The 21,563-nt window shown below is 37.6% G+C and overlaps 1 protein-coding gene across 3 annotated transcripts in view; it reads right to left on the reverse strand.

Annotated features, from left to right (window-relative positions):
- Positions 1 to 21,563, reverse strand: part of CARD10 (caspase recruitment domain family member 10) — a 258,903-nt gene that overhangs the window by 18,982 nt on the left and 218,358 nt on the right. For all 3 annotated transcript variants that reach the window (XR_004538001.1, XM_033929903.1, XM_033929902.1), the window contains exon 21: positions 10,597 to 10,696. Coding sequence is in view for 2 of the 3 variants with exons in the window: in XM_033929903.1 (XP_033785794.1) it covers positions 10,597 to 10,696 (100 nt within the window). In the remaining variant the exon portion in view is untranslated. The remainder of the gene's footprint in view (positions 1 to 10,596; positions 10,697 to 21,563) is intronic.

Here is a 21,563-nt window from a genome sequence, read left to right on the forward strand (position 1 = left end):
TGTTCGAAAAGCATGGTTTTCTGTTAGGATTGACGGTGTAGGATTGATCTGTACTGGTCTGGCTTGTTTAGTTTTACAATGGGTGTATTGATGTTGTACTGCTCACTACATATGTAAGATGCTGCCTTTTCCTAGGTACTCATGTGGGACATGTGGCTTGTTACTAAAAATCCTGTTTTTCGTACAGATGGGGGTGTGCCAAAAAATGATGGGCCCCAGGTACGCCACTGGATATAATGTGCCTTTGGGGGACAAAGGGCCAAATTAGTGATCATGAGACTCAGGGACATTAGCTGGGTTGCGATTTTGTCCGCTACCTGCGCTCTTGTGCCCACTCCGCTGAATGCCTGTGGCTCAAATCCCATGCACACACTGCCTTTATACACTTCAAATTCATGCTGATATCATTCCAGTCTGCCCTCTCACTTGCCAAACAAGAATATTATACCCACTTAACCACCTCTCTTATTCCAACCCTTGCTGTCTCTTTACCATACTAAACTCCCTACTCAAAGCACCCTCACTCTGCCATCTTTCTCCCCTTCAATCCATCCATAATTTGGATGCATAACTCATTTTCCATGAGAGCTGCAACACTCGTGTTACCTCTCTCCTAAAGTCACTTCATTGGCTTCCCATCCATTTCCGAATACAATTCAAACTCCATTTACAAATACATTTACTCAGCTCCCCTCATTATCTCTCTTCACTTCTCTCCCCCTATATACCCCCCATGAGCTCTGCCCATAAGAACAAAAGAATTGCCACTGCTGGGTCAGACCAGTGGTCCATCGTGCCCAGCAGTCCGCTCACGCGGCGGCACTTAGATCAAAGACCAGTGCCCTAACTGAGACTAGCTTTACCTGCGTACGTTCTGGTTCAGCAGGAACTTGTCTAACTTTGTCTTGAATCCCTGGAGGGTGTTTTCCCCTATAATAGCCTCCGGAAGAGCGTTCCAGTTTTCTACCACTCTCTGGGTGAAGAAGAACTTCCTTACGTTTGTACAGAATCTATCCCCTTTCTTTTTTTTTTTTTTTTTTCTGTTCATTGATGCTTATTTATTTATTTGTTTTTAAAATTTCTATACCATTTTTTTCCAAAACGGTTTACAAGGAGTTACATACATAAAATATTAAGAATCTAAACAAGATAAAAATAAAAACAGACAAATTCAGTCTTGCATAAAATCAATTGCTCAAAGAAATGCATCTACAAATAATTGAGTCTTTAACATTCTCATAAATGAATTCCTTTCTCCATATTTTCGAATCTGGCCAACAAAGCCATTCCATAGCTTGACTCCTGCACATGTGAAAGTCATGGCATTTGTTTCCACATATTTAAGGTTAGCCTTTGTTTTCAGCAATATGGCACTTTTCTCATATTATTTTTTTTATTTTCAAATTTTACATTAAGTGTACAAAATATTAAAATACAATTGATAAATACATAGTATCACTTTTATATCTAATACATTATATATCTGAATTTGATTTTTCCCCTCTCCCTCCCCCCACCCTTTTATTACTTTAATATAATATTTTTAATTTTCAAATTTTACATAAAATGTACAAAATATTAAATTACAATTGATAAATATAAATTTTTATATCTAATACATTATATTCTAAATATATTTATATCCCCTCTCCCTCCCCCCACCCTTTTATTATTTTTCATTCATACATATTGTATAACATATTATAACATATTATGTAAATATTATTTTCATTATCCCCCCTCTATGTGCGTCATAAAAAAGATACTTAAAAGAAGAAAAGAAGAAGAGAAATCTTAATATTTATTCATTGCAGTATTTTGTCAATGGCCCCCATATTTTTATGAATTTGATATATGTCCCTCTTTGTATTGCTATTGTTCTTTCCATTTTAAATATGTGACATATTGTATTCCACCAAAATGTATAATTTAGGTTATTATAATTTTTCCAATTATTGGTTATATGTTGAATGGCAACCCCTGTCATTATTAATAAAAGCTTGTTATTTTCTGGTGAAATTTGACTTTTTTTTCTCATCATCATTCCAAATAATATTGTATCATATGATATTGCAATATGATTTTCCATCAATTTATTAATTTGTGGCCAAATTGAATTCCAAAAAGTTTTAATATAGGGACAATGATACAATAAATGATCTAATGTTCCTGGTTCCAGATTACAGTGCCAGCATTTATTGGACTTAGAACTGTCTAATTTTTGCAAACGTGTAGGGGTCCAAAAAGCTCTATGTAATAAAAAGAACCAAGTTTGTCTCATAGATGCTGACACTGTACATCCCATTCTCCAAGACCAAATTAGTGGCCATTGAGATGCATTAATCTGATGTCCAATCTCAATGCTCCAAATATCTCTTAGACCATTTTTTGGTTTTTTATTCAAATATCCAGATATTAATTTATACCACAATGCGGCTTGATGTCCTAGGAAGTCTGTTTGAAAACATAAGAACTTTAAACTATATTGATTATTTAATGTTTTCCATTCAGGGAACCCAACCTGAATGGCCTGCTTCAATTGCAACCATTTAAAACTTTGTGTTTTATTAAGACCAAATCTATGTTGCAATTGTGAAAAATCCAGCAGTTTACCTTCTGAAATAACATCGTCTAGAGATCTAATGCCTGCAATAATCCAGTTCTTCCAAAGGATTTGAGCTCCGCCTATTTTGATCTTGGAGTTTATCCATATAGATTGATTAGTTGATTTATTTATTGGGATAGGTGTTAATTTATCAATAAACCTCAATGTTTTCCAAGTATCCATTAATATTTTATTTTCTCTGTATCTTCTAGGTATGTTAATACTTGGCAAATGAACTAAATTTAGGGGAAACATAAGGCGCCATTCCAAATATAACCAATCCGGTGCATTATCTATAAGTTCTGGGAGGATCCAATACATACCCTGACGTAGAATATAGGCTTGATGGTACCTATAGAAATTTGGAAAATTTACCCCTCCCTCTTTAATTGATTTTTGCAAAGTTACTAAAGCTATTCTAGGTGTTTTACCAAGCCAAAGAAATTTTATTAAAATACTATTAAGTTTTTTATAAAAGGACCCCTGAAAATAAATAGGTATCATACTCATTTGGTAGCAAACTACAGGTAACATCATCATTTTAATAGTTTGAACTCTTCCCCATCAAGAAATATGTAATGGGTTCCATTGTTCACATAACTCCGTAACTTTTTTTAATACATATTTTTCATTCTCTTTTACTGTATCTTCAATTGTATTTTTAACTTGAATGCCAAGATATTTAAATCCTTCTTCTTTCCATATGAATGGAAAAGTATCAAAAATAATCCTTTTACACAATGAACATTCAAGGGTATAATTTCAGATTTATTCCAATTAATTTTATAACCTGAAAATTTGCCAAACTTATCAATTAATTTCAGTAAAGAAGATAAGGTAGATTCTGGATTTCCCAAATAAAGTAAAATATCGTCAGCATAAGCCGAAATTTTATATTCCATATCTGAATATGGAATACCTTGTATCTCCCTCGTTTGCTGTATTGCTAACAATAAGGGTTCTAATACAACATCAAATAACAAAGGAGATAAAGGAAAACCTTGTCTAACTCCCCTCTGCAATTGAAAACCATCAGATATATTATTATTAATATTTAGTCTTGCAAACGGGAAGCTATACAATGTTTTTACCATTTGTATAAATCCAGAACCTATACCAAACCATTCTAAAGCTTGATACATAAAATTCCATTCTACCCTGTCAAATGCTTTTTCAGCATCTAATGAAACTGCAAAAGCCGGTTCATCCATTTTTTTTGATAAGTTTAACATGTGAAACAATAATCTAGAGTTATTAGAGGAATGTCTTTTAGCAACGAAACCCGTTTGGTGCATATCTATAATATGTGGGAGAGCTTTGGCTAGTCTCAAAGCCAAAATTTTCGCCAAAAGTTTATTATCAACATTTATCAAAGATATAGGCCTGTAGTTTGAAACCAAAGTAGGATCTTTATTTGGCTTAGGCAAAACAATTATTATTGATTCAGCCATAGTACCTTTAATATTACCTTTTATAATTTGTGTCTGATATAAATTTAGTAAATGTGGGGAAAGGATATTTTGAAATGTTTTATAAAATTCTACTGTATAACCATCACCACTTGGAGCGGATCCAACTCTAAGAGATCTCAATGCTGTTTCTAATTCTTTTAATGATATAGGTTCATCTAAACTCCGTTTTATATGATCAGGAACCTTAGGTTCATTAATTATGTCTAAAAAATTTTTTCCATCTTTTTGTCTCTCCAAATAAGGCTCAGAAGAATACAGGTCCTTATAAAATTTTAAAAATTGTTTTAATATTATATTTGTTTGATTTGTTATTATACCATTATCATCTTTAATTCCATTAATATTAGTTCTTCTTTTTTTTTTTGCTTTAAGATAATTTGCCAATAATCTCCCCGCCTTATTAGAATTTCCATAATACATTGTTTGCTTGGAAAACAAATCTCTTCTTATCATTTTTGAATTTAATTCATTATATTTACCTTTTGCTTTCAAAAGAGCTTGCAAAACTTCATATTCCCATTTACTTATCAATTTAGCTTCTAATATTTTTATTTCTTTTTCTATTTCTAAATATTGTATTTTAATGTTTCCTAATATATGCTGAATATGATATAATATTACCCCTCATAGTTGCTTTAAATGCATCCCATAAATTTTCTATAGATGTATCCTCCACTAAATTTATTTGAAAGAAATCGTTAATTTGTGTTTTAAAATTTTCCAAAAATTTGTCATCCACAAGCAATGCATTATCAAATCTCCAAAGAGGTCTACCATTCTCTAATTGATCTAATTGTAATTCTATCCATACTCCCGCATGATCCGAAATAATAATAGGATCTATGGAAGCTTTAATCACCTGTTGCACTTTATTTGTTGAAACAAAAATATAATCTATTCTTGAAAATGATTTATGAACCTGTGAACAAAATGAAAATTCCTGATCATTAAAATGAAGAATACGCCATATATCTTTCAAATCACATGATTGAACCAAATTATCTAATCCTAAAGATTTTATACTTTTACCTGGTTTTTTATCCAATAATGGATCCATTACAGCATTAAAATCTCCAGCCACCACTAAATTAGAAGCAGCCAGTGGTAACAACATATTCTGTAATTTTTTAAAAAATTCTGTTTGATTCGAATTAGGGGCATATATATTGAACAACGTCAGGGCATCATTTCCCATACTTATATCAATATGTATCCATCTTCCATGTGGATCTGAATTTTTTACCTTAATATTGGCCATACATTTTTTATTTATAAGAATTGCTACCCCTGCCTTTTTACCCTCTGCTGGAGCAAAAAGACATTCTTTTACCCACCCACCCGATAATTTCTGTGATTCCTTTTTATTAAGATGGGTCTCCTGCAGACAGTAAATATCCGCATTTTGCTTTTTTAAAAATGTTAATACTTTTTTCCTTTTGATTACGTGATTCAGGCCATTGACATTAATAGAATATATCTTAAAAGACATTATATATTTTAATACTTCTCATTATAATCTTTTTCTCCTCTTCTTTCATATTTAGAATCCAAAAATTGTTTTTCACGACACACATATTTACCCCTAAAGTATCTAATCCCTTGTTTATTTTTTCCTTAATCTTTCTAGTAAATACTCTCCTTTTCCCTCCCTTTCCCACCCAATACAATGGCTGCTTAAGGATACACATTGGAACTGTAACCCAAATATTTTCCTCCCCTCTAGGCATTCAATATTCAATCAAATTTCCCTTCTATCTATTTATATTTATCTTTAATATTTTTAGTCATATTTTCATAACATATCATTAATGTATCTTTATCCATTTAACAGTTTTTAATTTATTTTTCTTTGGTATTATTATTTACATCATGAAATTTCATCTTAAACATATATTTAGTATGTTATTAATGTTTTTCCTATATCTTGCTCTTTCTTTCTTATAAGTTTTTATTGTCTTTTCTTTGTATCATTTTTCTTTCTTCAGATATTTCAATATTTCATATTTTTATAATTATTTCATAAAGTCATCAAAACCATCTTAAAATTTTATATTAAAATATCATAGGTTCTGGTTTAGAAAGAAAAGCTTTTAGTTTTTCTGGATCCTCAAAATACAAGGATTTGTCTCCAGATGATACTCTCATTTTCGCTGGATAATATAGACCATATTTAAAGCCTTTTTCTTTTAGTTGAGGTCTCATGTCTAATAGTCTCTTTCTTTTATTTGCTGTATTTTTGGCAAAGTCCGGTAAGAACCATATTCTAGATCCTTTATAATTTAGATTTTTGTCTTTCTTTGCCGCATTTAATATTTCTAATGCTTGTTGGTATCTAAGCATTTTGAAAATTATTGGTCTTGGCCTGCCTTTATTTTCTGTATTTTTAACTGGGATCCTATGCGCCCTTTCTATTTCAAGTGGTTGTTTCAAGTCTAGTTGTAATATTTTTGGAATTAAATTTTCTAGAAAAAGTATGGGATTTTTTCCTTCTAAATTTTCTTGTATTCCAAAAAGTTTAATGTTTTTCCTTCTTCCTCTATTCTCATAGTCTTCCAGTTGATCTTTTAATTTATTCAATTCCAAATTATCATTTTTGCATCTGTTTGCTTCACGTTCCATGACCTCCATTCTAGATTCCAATTCAGTTGTTCTTTTGTTATTACTTTCCATTTGTCTATGAATGTTTAATATTTCTTCCTTCATTTCAGACATATTGGTTACAGTTTCCTTAAGCATTTGTTTAATTTGTCTTAGTTCTTCCATGACTTCTGCTTTACTCAATATGTCAGGTTCTTCTGCTGGAAGTGGGATCTTGCTTGGTGTTATTTGATCCTGTTTTTGTCTTTTTGCTGACGTGCCTGTTTCATTTTTGTTTTGTCTGGTAGTTGCCATGTTGTTGTTTCAATCACAATTCTCAGTATTCAATAAGATTTTTGGAATTTTTGAATCCTTTCCTTCAGGTTATCAGTTTAATTTCGTTGGAGAGAAGTTTCAATTGATATTATTTTCACCAATTTTTTTTCACACTATATAATAGGAGAAATCAGCTCCTTACCCTCAGGATTTCTCATCAAAATCTGCAGAGGAGGGCTTTTTTTTTTTTTATTTTTTTTTTTTCAGTCTTTCCTACTTTTAGATTGATAGGCACTATTCTTCTCACCAGAATCAGTTTTTAATTTAAGGAGTTTTATCTTCTCCTTTTTTCTTTGACAGGCAGTAGTCCTTTATCAAAGAAAGTAAGAACTTTTTGTTGACTAATATATTTTTAATAAACTGCCTTCATTCTTTTCAGTGTCTTCAGGCAATTAGTTGATCTCCCAGGGCTCATACCGACTGTAAAGGGCTATCTCAAAACCGTCACAGCTCAGGAATTTAACTAACAATAGGCTTCAGATTATAGTCGGGTTTTTTTTTTTTTTTTCAGTTTAAATTTTTAACAGCCCTTCTCAATATCGTGATGATTTAATTGTTTTTCTTCACAAAAAGAAATCAGCAAAAGACAAATTAGTCTCCTCCGTTCTCCACCCTTAGGGCTCCAAATCAGCACCGGCAGGAGAAATCAAACCGTCACTTAAATCAATTAATAGCAGCCTCAGAACAAGATCAGCGTTTTCTCTCTTTACTGTTAGTCAGTTTTCAACACGAAGGAATTAACAACTCTTGTTTAGGCATAACAAGCATAATATTAGGCTGGTATTATTCACCTTAAGTTTTTTTTCGTCGCTCCAGCAAACCTTCTCCTCAATCTCCTTCTGTTTCAGTAAAAAGTAAAAAGAAAATTCGCCGTTTCTTTGCCCTCAGGGTTCAGCGTCTGTTTCAAACCGCCATAGCTTTATCCCTTTTTATCTTCCTTTCCTTTAGGTTTCTTTCAGGCACGGCAGGTCAAATATTTTTTGCAGATTTATCTTATTAGCTCTGTCAGTCAATATCACGCCGTTTTAGCGCTAAAAAAAAAACCGGCAATCCTTTCTTCTGGCTCTCCTCTCACAAGCCCAGTCGCAGCTACGATAGAGGAGAGCAACACTCACTCCAGTAATCTTCTTCTACTTCAATAATTTCTAAGCAACTGACTTTTATCTGTTCTTAGCGACTCACAATTCAAATGCCGGCATTCCTCTCTCTCAGCTTTTCACTCACACGCATCACTGTCTCAGCGCTGCAATTCAAGTCTCATAAAACCGTTGAAGAAAAAACGGCACTCTGCCTTTCCAGCTCCTATTACCTCAGGCTTCGCTTTAACTTCAGCAAAAGAGGATATTTTCATTTATCATATGTTCCGCTTCTTTAGTAATTATTTCTTTGATGAAATTATCCAGAAGGGAATAATTTTTTATATTCTGTGCCTAGATGAAGAGGAGCTTTGCGATTACACGTCCATTCGTGTTCGCGTTAAGCCACGCCCCCCCAATCTATCCCCTTTCAATTTTAGAGAGTGCCCTCTCATTCTCCCTACGTTGGAGAGGATGAACAACCTGACTTTATCTACTAAGTCTATTCCCTTCAGTATCTTGAATGTTTCGATCATGTCTCCTCTCAATCTCCTCTTTTCAAGGGAGAAGAGGCCCAGTTTCTCTAATCTCTCACTGTACGGCAACTTGTCCAGCCCCTTAACCATTTTAGTTTCTCTTCTCTGGACCCTTTCAAATAGTACTGTGTCCTTCTTCATGTACGGCGACCAGTGTTGGACGCAGTATTTCAGGTGGGGGCATACCAAGTCCCTCCTATCTGTGCTCTTCTCTTCCTCTGCCAAATCCAGACTCTATCCTTTCTGTCATACTTCACCATGTGCCTGGAACAAACTACCTGAATCCCTATGGTGCGCTCCGTCTATGGCAGTATTCATGTCCAAGTTAACAGTTTACCTTTTTGAGACCGCTTTCAACTCCTAACTCTCCTCCTTGGGTTCTGCATCCCCAATCCTCTATGTCATGTCTGTCTGTCCAAGTTAGATTGTAAGCCCTTCCGAGCAGGGACTGTCTATTTAATGTCAAAATCTACAGCGCTGCATACATCCTTCAGCACGATAGAAGTGTTAAATAGTAGTAGTCTCCTCCATGATGATTTATCTCCAATGAACCCACTGATTAGGAGAAAAAAATAGGATCTCCTCCAAGTCTGACAGCCTGAGGAAGGGGGTTTGCTGTAAGGGGAAAATTAAGACTGTAGTTCTATTATCTGAAAACCCATGTAAAACGTATATAAAGACGACCTGTAGACAGCATTACCACCTCCTAATTTTTTTCCGCAGCCCACTGTCCTGGTCACCAGCTTATCACATGGTTTAACTACCTTGACATTAATCAGGTAACATCACCCCAAGGTCTCTGGCATTGTTCATACACATCAGTTCCTTCTGATTTCTACACACCAAATGCATTGCATGTCTCGCATTAAAGCTTAACTGCTAAGCATTCTACCATGCACAGACTCCATCAATCAATCTACTCCCTCTAGGGTATCCATTTCTCTTGCAAATCTTCATGCCATCCACGAATAAGCAAACCTTGCCTTCTAACCTTTTCAGAATATTGTTCACAAATGGTGTTAATCAGAATCGGTTTTAAGACCAATCCCACATTGCCAAAATACTCATCCTCTCACAAATTGAATTTCCTGCAACTGCAAAGATCTACATTCCTCTCTATGCTACAGTTCGTAATTGTAGGGGCCCTCACCTCTCCACATCCTGCAGACCATCCTTCCAGGAAGGGGCTAAGATACCAAAATAGTGAAAAGTACCATTGTGAAAGAAACAAGAGAACATGCCCAAAATATCAGCATCTTGTGGTGATTTCTCCATAGCTGGGTATAAGGTGCATTTCCCTCATTTTTCTGTGGCAGGGTGTTAAGATGTCTGTCCCCAAGTATTATGCTGTAGGGCAGGGGTAGGGAACTCCAGTCCTCGAGAGCCTTATTCCAGTTGGGTTTTCAGGATTTCCCCAATGAATATGCATGAGATCTATGTGCATGCACTGCTTTCAATGCATATTAATTGGGGAAATCCTGAAAACCCGACTGGAATATGGCTCTCGAGGACCGGAGTTTCCTACCCCTGCTGTAGGATAAGAGACGTGTATGTGGCTCTTCTATGACTGTGAGTTGCACAATCCTCATTTATCTGTGATTGAGTTTGAGGCCTGGAACTGGGTAGCTGCGTCCCTGGTTTTTCTGGGGCAATTAAGAATAAAATGTCAAAATAAAGATTCTAGGGATCTTTGAATAGCTGGATTTGCAGATAATTATGGAGGTGTTTAAGACCCAGCTTTAAAAAATGAATGAGTTTGTTTAGAGCATCCAGAGGTTCTAGTCCCAGCCTTGGTAAATGATCCAGATAAACCTAATGTACATCACCCATATTCTGCATAAATGACGTGTCATTTGCTCTTTGCAACTATTTTTTCCCCTGCATAACAAAAATAAATTCTTAAAAACATTCAGAAAATCTATAGTAATATAGAGGCAGATCGGCAGCCTTAGCTAATACTTTGCATTCAGAGGAAGTGAGGAGACTGAACTTACCTTGGCTGGGCCATGAAGAGCAGAGGGAAGGTCTCTTTGAATTAGAGTGGGTCTTGCTTTTTGATGACTGGAGATTCTCTGGGGTGCTTTTTCTCTGAAACTGAAAAAGAAAAAATAGTGGCTTAAAAATAATTTACCCCCTCCCCTTTTACAAAAGCATAACGTGTTTTTTAGCACCAGCCATGGGGGTAACAGCTCCAATGCTCATAGAATTCCTATGAGTGTAGGAGCTATTACCGCCCTGGTCGGCGCTAAAAACTGACACCCCCCTCCCCCCCCCCCACTCCGCCATATAATTCGTAATAAAAACGTCACATATCTGCCTCCAGAACATCAGCACCTGGCAGCCTGGCATTGGAAAGCCTAGTAGAGCTGCACAGAGGTGGCTTAAGTGGTCTGGGGGATGGGCTAGTGAACCATGGAGAAGAGGACCCAGGCCCATAAGCCACTCTAATCACAGCATGCATGGTGAAACATGTGCACCCCCCAAAACCCTTATGTACTGTCATATAAAGTGGCACCTGCAGCCATAAGGGCTATTGGGGTGGTAGATAGGTGGGTCTAGTAGGTTCTGGGGTTTTTTGGGGGAGGCTTACCATGACCTATAAGGTTGTTGTGGTGAGATGTGTATGTGGCACCCTTTTTGTGAAGTTTACAGCAGTGCCCTGTAAGGTACCCCATTACACTGGTGCAATGTTTGGGTGTCCAGTCCTTCAATTTTCTGACCCCACCCATGTCCAAAAGGTCTTTTTTCTAGGGGGGGCAGGCAGACAACACCTTTCCTCCTCTCTGCCTTCTTCCCCCCCTTCCCGCATACCTCTAGAAATGTTTGCCAGCAAGAGTAGCATCTTCCACTTGCTGTTCGCGCCTGTGTTAGCTCTCTTTCAACACCACTTCTTGGTCATGGGACCAGGATGTGATGTCAGAAGGGAGCCAACGCTGGTGCAAACAGTGGTGGAAGATCTTGCTTGTGCCGGCAAACATTTCAAGAGGTACACGGGGGGTACTCAAGTGGCAGGGAAGAATAGGGGGGTGACCAAGCTTTGGGGAAGAGGGGGGGATCACATGGCACAGTGATGCCAGGTGCCACCGCCCCAGGTGCCAACCTCCCTCACGTGATATATTCATTACGTGATATATTCATAGCCTGAAATTCTTCACTTTGCCCTTCAAATACACTCTCGTTACAGGGAGGACCGATTCCATTGGAACTTTTAACATTTCCATTAAGTACCTTCTAAACAAATTTCCTTTTCTTATATGATGCGGTATACAAACCTAAGGTTTAGATTAGATTAGATTAGGTATCTATATACTACTTATCAAGGTTAGACTAAGCAATTTACAATCAGGTACTCAAGCATTTTCCCTATCTGTCCTGGTGGACTCATAATCTATCAAATGTATCTGTGGCAATGGAGGATTGAGTGGTTTACCCAGGGTCACAAGGAGCAGTGTGGGGTTTGAACCCACAATCTAATCCTTCCTTCAACTTTCTAATGCCTCCAACCTATAATGCAGATGGCACATAACTGAGTTTGGTAGTTTATATGCAGAGCTGCCGTATTACTCATTGCTTGCAATCCGTGTGGCCAAAGTAGTTATTTGGTATAATCCAGACTAATAGTAATCTATATGTGTCTCAGATATGTCTAGATTGCATTTAATTTTTCAAAACCTGACGCCTCAGCCCCACCACTCCACCGCAATATTCAATTTAAAGAGCGGGAAGTTTTATGTGGGCGCCTCATCATTGGCTGCCGGGTTTGTAACGTTGTTTAGATCGTTATAATCTTTGTTTTTTATTTTTTCTGTTTATTTTTTATTTTTATTCACTTTTAAATAAGCTTAAAGAAATTTCAGAAATTTTAAGAAATAAATATTCCAAGACTCTTCAATTTTGAATGTCATGATATAAACTCTAAAAGTTTTTTATACTTATCTCAGCATAAACCCAGGGAGTCAGACCCGACATGTTTCACAAAGATGTGTTTTATCAAGGGTCTCCCAAGGGCGCCGCTGTCATCCGACTCCACTTTATTCATGAGAAGATCTTTTCTCATGAATAAAGTGGAGTCGGATGACAGCGGCGCCCTTGGGAGACCCTTGATAAAACACATCTTTGTGAAACATGTCGGGTCTGACTCCCTGGGTTTATGCTGAGATAAGTATAAAAAACTTTTAGAGTTTATATCATGACATTCAAAATTGAAGAGTCTTGGAATATTTATTTCTTAAAATTTCTGAAATTTCTTTAAGCTTATTTAAAAGTGAATAAAAATAAAAAATAAACAGAAAAAAATAAAAAACAAAGATTATAACGATCTAAACAACGTTACAAACCCGGCAGCCAATGATGAGGCGCCCACATAAAACTTCCCGCTCTTTAAATTGAATATTGCGGTGGAGTGGTGGGGCTGAGGCGTCAGGTTTTGAAAAATTAAATGCAATCTAGACATATCTGAGACACATATAGTATTACTCATTGCAGCAGAGAGATTTTAAGGCAGTCTTGGATTTCTAACAACCCTATACTGCTGCACTATGAGACCCATAGTATTGATGTCAATGAGTAAAATCAAAGACTACAACACCATACTGCCTTGGGTTGTAAATGTATTTCCCTCCTGGAACTGGGTAGTTTGGCAACTGGTGTTTAGGTTCCTGCTTGCTAGAGCAGAGGGGGGTAACCATGGTCCTCAATGGCCACAACCTAGTTGGATTTTCAATATTTCCACAATGAATATGCATGAGTGTATTGATTTGCATGAAAGTATTGATTTGCGTGCAATGTTTCCATTGTATGCAAATAGATCTCATGCATATTCATTATGGAAATCTTGAAAACCCAACAGGACTGAAGCCCTCAAGAACTGTTATTGCCCATCCTTGCACTAGAGTGGCTTGTATCCATAAGACCGTACACCCCGTGTTCAAATGATATTACATTATTTAATTCATAGTAACAAAGTAAATGATGGCAAAGATTTACGTAGTCCAGCCAGTCTGCCCAACAGACGTATTCATTATCAAGGCAATATTGAACCAACAATCCAGTATATTATTAAATTTTACTTGCTAAGTTTCACCATAAGATGTCTTTTGCTCCCCCCGAGGCCTGTACTCAGACGCCATGAATATGGTATAAAATACTCATACTTGTTCCTGATCCATCTCGTCATATAAGTGACATAGACTGTAGAAGTCCGTCTGGCACTGCCCCACTGATGGAGTTGCCATCAAAGCTGACTCCAACCCATCCCTATCTGTCTTTCCATATATGGGAAAAACCGTAGAAGTCTGTCTGGCATCGGTTTCACTGCTGGGGCGCCAGGTACATTAGATAGATTGTGAGCCCACCAGGACAGATAGGGAAAAACACTTGAGTACCTGAATGTAAACCACTTAGACTATAAGTGGTATATAAATACTAAAAAAAAATAATACAAAAATAAAAAATTTAAGCACCTGTAGTGTATATCATAAATTCAGTAAAGTTTTGCCAGACTCAGAACATTATATCGAATATAAAAAACACAGCATATACCATGGTCTTACTACATAGACTCCCCTCTCCCCCTACTTAGACCACCTCCCCCACCCCCCTCAAACCTGAAATCTAGATAAAAAGAGGAGGGGGAAAATACACATCAGAGGTGCAGTTAAATTCTACCTAGGCAGTGCTGTCCAGGTAAAGTTACCCAGTTAAAAACAGAGCTGCAAGAATGAGTGTCCGAAAGTGTATCAGATAAGTATGCAAAATAAAAGCAAGAGAAAAAGGAAGCTAATATGATTTGCTGTAGAATTCACAAAGTATAGAGGATCAGAGCAGAGGAACACAGGAATGAGTATCAGATAAACCTGAAAGACGTGAACAGAGAGATCAGGATGGCAAAAGCACTAGCAAATGTCAAGTGAGCTGACAAGATGTTTTTTTCAAGTATGTTGAGGAAAAAAGGAAGGCCAGATGTGGAACTTGACAGAAAATGCCAAGGACCGATGTTTAGCAAATGATGAGATAAAAGCAGAAATACTAAACGAATCCTTCTGTGTGATATTCACAGATTGATATTTCCCTATTTTGCTTGTTTTCATGCACCTGGAAATGATAGACATGATGGTATTACAGTCTTTGACATGTCAAAATATGATTAATGAGTTGTGTAAGTAATGTGGATCCATCTCCGTCTGTTCTTTGATAATTGAGGCCTTTCTTTTGCCAGAGTATAAGCCTCAGAAATCTGCAGATAACTGGTTTTATTTTCCACCTAAGTGCATCAATGTTCTTTCTCTTTTTAATTTTGTCATACTTCATCAGATTTTTTTTCCCTTCATTATTGAAACACCTACCACAGACTAAACTAAACTAAACCTTAAGTTTATATACCGCATCATCTCCACGGAAGTAGAGCTCGGCACGGTTTACAAGAACTTAAAAATGAGAAAGGGTAGGAAAAGGTTTACATAAGTTTATAAGTTGAGTGGAAAAGTAAGGGAAAAAAGAAATTACATGTTAGAGAAGAGCCAGGTTTTTAGTTGCTTGCGGAATAATGGAGGGAGCTCAGGTTCCGCAGCGGGATGGTAAGGTCATTCCAGAGACCTGTGATTTTGAATAGAAGTGATTTTCCCAGTTTACCTGCGTGGAGAATACCATGTAGGGAGGGGAAGGATCACAGACAGTATAGTCAGGGGCACAGACACCTTCACTAGGGTTACTAGATATCCAGGAAAACTCAGGCATGTCCTCTTTTTAGAGGACCGTCCGGGTGCCCGGACAGACTTTCCAAAGACTGTTAGTTTATCCAGGTTTTAGAAAGCCCCCACCTCCCGGCTGTGTCTGAAGGGTCTCTGAGCATGTGCACATGATGTCACATACATTTGAGCATGCTTGGAGGCCCTCCAGACAGCTGCCTGGAAGTTAGAAAAGAAAGATGAGGTTTTGTGAGGGGGGGGGGGCGAGGCTGGAGGCAGAACAAGGCAGGGCCATGAATCTGGGTTTCTCCATGGAAAAATCTGGTAACTGTAACCCTCACCTCAAGTAACAATGCTCTGATCTCTCACGTTCACCCCTGGATCCTCCTGCCCAGGCTAGTAACAATTAGATTTCCCTCTACTAGTTCTTACTCTGCCCAGGTAACTAAGAAAGGTGATCCCCATTTTTCCTTTGCCCCTTGACTGAGGATTCACGCTTTACAGGATCTCTATATCCTTCAGAGATCAACTTGATTGTTAGGAGGCAGATAAAAAGAAGTATGGACATTTTTCCTCTAAAATCTGGGCCTTAATTTGAAGGTCTTATGGACAAGTGGGCTAAGTCTCAATTTTGCCAATTTGTGTTTTTTTGGATCTAGTGCATCAAGACATCAATGTTTACCTATGAATAAGTAGACTAAGATAAGTCAGTGAATTTCAGATTTTTTCACGTGACTGAATGGGCATTAAAGTGGCAGGTCTATAAATTGGTGCCATGAATTAAGTGCCACAAAAAGCCACACTTAGCACCAATAGTATATTGACACTTTTTAGAATGCAGGTGTAAGATGGTATTATGTTAATTCAATGGCAGGCTTAAGTAAGCATGCCTAAGTGTGCCATGACACATATACAAATTAAACAACTGCATAAGTTGTGTGCATGCTGCTCCCATTGCATCTGAGCAGATTATATTGTTGTACGAGGGTCATTTCATAAATAATGCACATTATTTTTTAAAATTTATATGTTTTATTTATTTTTTCAAGTATTTCTTTACAATCCTTCAATATAGTCTCCCTGCTTTGCAATGACCGAGTCCCAACGTCCGGGAAGCTTCATTATTCCATTCAAGACACCGTTTTGTTCAGTTGCCGAATGGCTCGAGTACTGGCAGGAAAAAGCTCTTCCAGAGATGCAAAACAATGTCCATGCAGAGGTTGTTTCAACTTTGGAAAAAGGTCGAAGTCTGGTGGACTCATGTCTGGACTGTAGGGAGCATGACGTAACATCTCCCAGCCGTATTCACATAGTTTTTCAATGACGAATGGAGAGCTCCATCTTCCACACGACCAAAAAAATTTTGATGAGCTCAATCAAAAGTCAAACAATTGATGATTTATGCTTTTGATCATCATCACAGACAAAGTTCCATGTGGAAGAAGTGTCACAGGCAGTGTATTATCGTGATTTTTTGCAAAAAATGTGCAGAAAATTCCCATAACCCGACCTCAGTTGCTCTTAGCTGGGCCACTCATTTTTCATAACGCTCACTCGCACATAGCGAGTGTCATTGGAAACCTACATGAATACGGCTGGGAGGTGTTACCTCATGCTCCCTACAGTCCAGACATGAGACCACCAGACTTTGACCTTTTTCCAAAATTGAAACAACCTATGCATGGACATCGTTTTGCATCTCTGGCAGAGATTTCTTCCGCCAGTACCTGAGCCAGTCAGCAACTGAACTAAAACGGTGTCTTGGATGGAATAATGAAGCTTCCCGGATGTTGAGATTTGGTCTTTGCAAAGCAGGGAGACTATATTGAAGGATTGTAAAGAAATACTTGGAAAAAAAGAAAAGGAAATTTAATGTAATAGTGTGCATTATTTATGAAATGACCCTTGTATGTATTAAGTACCAGTATGCTGTGAATTACAAGCTGCTATAGTTTTGTAGTTCTGCTGCTATTGGTCCCCTCTGGGCACATGCTCCTTGATTCACTGATTTATGGGCCTTTCTTTTGGCTCAGACTCAGGCCCATTTGCCTGCTAGGTATCTCCTGTCCCTCCTCCCATCTTGTGCTTCCAAGTCAAAAAGAAAAGAAACAGAAGGTTCCATCTGGTTCCTGTGAGCAGCCTTCACTGATCTCTACTTCCTTAGGTACCTCCTTTCTTACCACAGAGTGTGCCACTGCTAGCACACTCTATGTACTCCACACCTACAATAAGGTTCCAGCATCTGCTGTGGCAGTAATTCATTGTGGTTTAATCTGTTTTTCCTCGCTCCCTTCTAGACTACAGTAAGTGCCTGTTTCTACCTGTACAATAAAAAAACTACTGGAGTTTAGAGAAGGTGTTCTTCACTGGAGATTGGTTTCTGGTTTAACAATGATTAGCAGTGTGATCATTGATAGTGTGTGTTGACAGGTGAAACACTAAAAAATTCCCCTTTAGTCTTTTGATTAAATCTTTTCAAATTATCTTATTAGCTTTCCTTGTTTAAGCACACACACATGAAGGAAAAGAATAAAGAATAAAACAGAATATTATAATAGTGCCTCTGTATTGCTCCATAGTGTAATCACTCCTTGGGTAGTATGAACAATTCCGGTCACCACATCTCAAAAAAGATAATAGTGGAATTAGAAAAGGTACAAAGAAGTGAGATCGAACTGATAAATGAGATAAAATAGGGACGTCTCTTACGTGTATAATATACAGCACTGCCTATATCTAATAGCACTATGGAAATGATAAGACGTCGCGGCAGTCAACTCTACATCCCAAAAAGAAGATATTTGTGACCTGGATTAGCCACTGTGGGGGAAAAAAAAAGAATACTAGGCTTGATGAACTTTTGGTCTATCCCAGAACTGGGATACAGGCTCAAGGCAACTGTAAAGAGAGGTAAGAGGGGAGAGAAAGAGAAGGGAGAGAGAGGAGGTGGATAGGTAAGAGGGAGAGGAAGGGGAGAGAAAAAGAGGGAAGAGAGGAGGAAGGGAGGAAGGGAAAGGGAGAGAAGAGAGGGTAAAGGAGATTTAAGTGTCGAACAGAAGGATCTGTTTACCAGGTTGCCTAAGGACCATCCATATAGGCCCTCGCCGCATATTGAAGTCACACGCAAACAGTGCCTTTCTCTAAGAGCTTGATTTTATAACAGAATGCCTATTGGAGAAGTTCACAAATGTGCCTATTTTACAAAGGCATCCATGTGTCTTTTTAGCATAGGCTTCCACTGGCAATCTTTGATGATTACACTGGTCTCAATGTAAAAGAGAGACATCATTGATCTGGACTCCAAAGCAGGGAAACAGTTCACGACTATTTAGGAACCCTTTTGGAATACCTTAACTCCCGAGGGAAGAAGCCATTTGTTGAACAATTAACTTCTATACTGGCAGGATGATTTCTGTTTTTTGTTAGCCATCTAATATAATCTTCAATTTGTGAGTTGCTCTATGCCTAAATAAGTTCAAGGCTATGTATAATTCGAGAGAGGCAGAAAGGAAGAAGGAGGAGAGAGACCAGAGGAGGAAGGGATGAGGAAGGTGTTGAGTGAGATAGAAGGGGGACTAGCAGTATAATTGCATTGAAAATAGTGGAAATTCAGTCTGTGTACGCTATTAATTGTCGATTGGGTATGTTGCTCCAAAGAGAAGAGCCTTCTGTTTTTTTGATGGGGGGGTGGGGGTTTGTTCTAGAACTTTGTGGAAAATGTTCCTCATGTTTGTATTCCTTTCAGTTTGTCTCAGACATTACATGATTCTGGAACTCTGTTCTTTTCTTTGTATTATTTCTGGTTGTACATGCTTTGAAGGAACTGTATAAAGATATGACAAGAAAAATAGGCTCCCAGAATCAACTCCAATAGTGACTAAATGCCAACACACAAAGTCACACCTGTGTACATATACTCTAAATCTACACGCTTACATCACAACATTGCCCTTACTCTGCACAATCATTGTCCCTTGGAATGCCTGCATTCAGGGCCAGATTCTGTAAAAGACATCTAAAATCTAGGCGCGTCTATATTGTTAGACGTCCTTTACAGAATCACCTTTTAGGCGTGACATAGATGTCCTAATATCTATAACATTATCGTGTATTAGCATTATGACATCATTAGAATGGCAATTTTATGCTGTTTTTCTTTACATTAAAATTATATGCAGTAAAAGGCTGGTACCACTATTATATTTTATTTTTTAATCTTTCAATTATTTATATACCATTTATATCCTATGTGGTATTTACATTTGGCTCCTTTATCATATTTCTATTCTGTTCCGGTTGTCCAGGGTCACAAGGAACAGTGTGGGGTGCCAACAACATCAGGGTGCCAAGGCTGTAGCTTTGCAATGGTTCTCCTCCTACTTTCAAGCCGAAACTATAAAGTCAGTTTTAATGACTCCATCTCTTCCACTATCTACCAAAACTATGGAGTGCCCCAAGGTTCAATTTTTTTCTCCCCTTCTCTTTAATATATTCCTAGCTCCACTACTCACCCTGGCCCAATCTACAGGTTTTACTGTCTATACTTATGCTGATGATATCCAATTACTTCATCCCATAAATCCTACATCCCCTGAAGACATAACAGAAATTAATCAAAAACTCAATAAAATCAGCCTTTGGCTTCGGCATAATAAACTATCATTGAACATCCTTAAAACTACTAGTGTTCTTTTCTCAATTTCCCCAGATGACCATTTATGTCTACCCATCAGTACCGACTCCTCCCCAATTCAAATGGATAACAAAGTTAAACTTCTTGGAGTCATTCTAGACAGGGATCTTACTTTCCATCAACAAATTAGTGCAGTCATGCAGAAATGTTTTCATAAGCTCAGGCTCATCCGTTCTATTTCCTCTTTTCTCGACCATTCTTCTATTAATACCTTGATTCACTCCCTAGTAATTTCAACCATTGATTACTGTAATGCCCTCTATCAAGGCATAACCCAGAAAGAAATCCGTCATTTACAATTACAAAATACTGCTGTTAAATTAATCTATCATGCTAAAAAGTTTGATCATGTCACCCCTCTTCTCCATAAAGCACATTGGCTGCCTGTTTCTCATCGTCTTTCCTATAAAATACTTCTTCTCACCTTCAAAACAAAAAATTCTAATCAACCGGCATTTATAGATAAACTTTTGATCCCCTACTCATCATCAAGGGTCCTCCGATCAAATAATCAAAATTTACTTTCTATACCGTCAATACGGGAACTGTTTCATGACACCACTCGCAAATCCATCCCCCTCTTTGTGGAATGCCCTTCCACTCGACATTCGATTAGAGAACTCCCTTGAAAAATTTTAAACTAAACTTAAAACTTTCCTCTTTAAAGATGCTTTCATTCTCTAGCATCAGCCTCCACTTTCTAACTTCCCGATTCATATATAGTTTTGAAATATCTAACACTTCTTCTGAAGTGATCACCTCCTATTGTTTTTACCACTCCCCATTTACCGTCTTTTTTTTATTAATTTTACGTCAATGTATTTTAAACAACCTCTCCCTCACCTACTATCCTTTTATCTCATGTATGTTAATTTAAATTTGTCCAGTATTTTTAACATTTGATAAACTACCATTTTTATTTACTTCCTTTAATTGTTTTTATAATTTACACAGTCTAGACATGTATTTTTATAGATGATATATCAAAAATAAAGAATCTTGAATCTTGATTACACCACACACACTCAGATAGTAAACTGTACGTCAATTCCAAAGCCAAGCTTATATCCTCTTGATTTACAAGCAGTCATTTCCCTAGGATAAATATCAAACACTTGTCACTTCTCTAGGATAAATTCAACACTTGTCCAATTCCTCTTTTGGCCACTATGTTCCTCAAAGTACATGAAATATACTGTATCTATATATTGTGACCAGCCAGGCGCTGTGCCTGCCAAGGTCCCGGGGAAAGCCGGAAGAAAGGGTACTGAGAAGCCCAGAAAGGGGATTGCCAGGGATAGCTACCAGTACCAAACTGACCCACTGGAGGATGACACTGTCCCAGAATGGGGGGAAGAGGTAGCCCTGCACTTTCATCACCATGCACACAGCAGTGTTAGGGACAAGGGTTTTAAACCTCCTTCCAGGAATAGGCAGGAAGGCTATTTCCCTAATGTCCACCGGGGGAGCCGGAGAGAAGCCCCTGAGAGAGAAGGCTCAGGTAGAGCAGGGTGTGGCTCCTTCTCATGAAAAGCCTGTAGTTTGCACTTGGAAAGGGAGGTGTGAGGGAAGACAGAGGCTT

The sequence above is a fragment of the Geotrypetes seraphini genome, chromosome 2 (assembly GCF_902459505.1).
Source record: "Geotrypetes seraphini chromosome 2, aGeoSer1.1, whole genome shotgun sequence".
NCBI classification, from domain to species: Eukaryota; Metazoa; Chordata; class Amphibia; order Gymnophiona; family Dermophiidae; genus Geotrypetes; species Geotrypetes seraphini.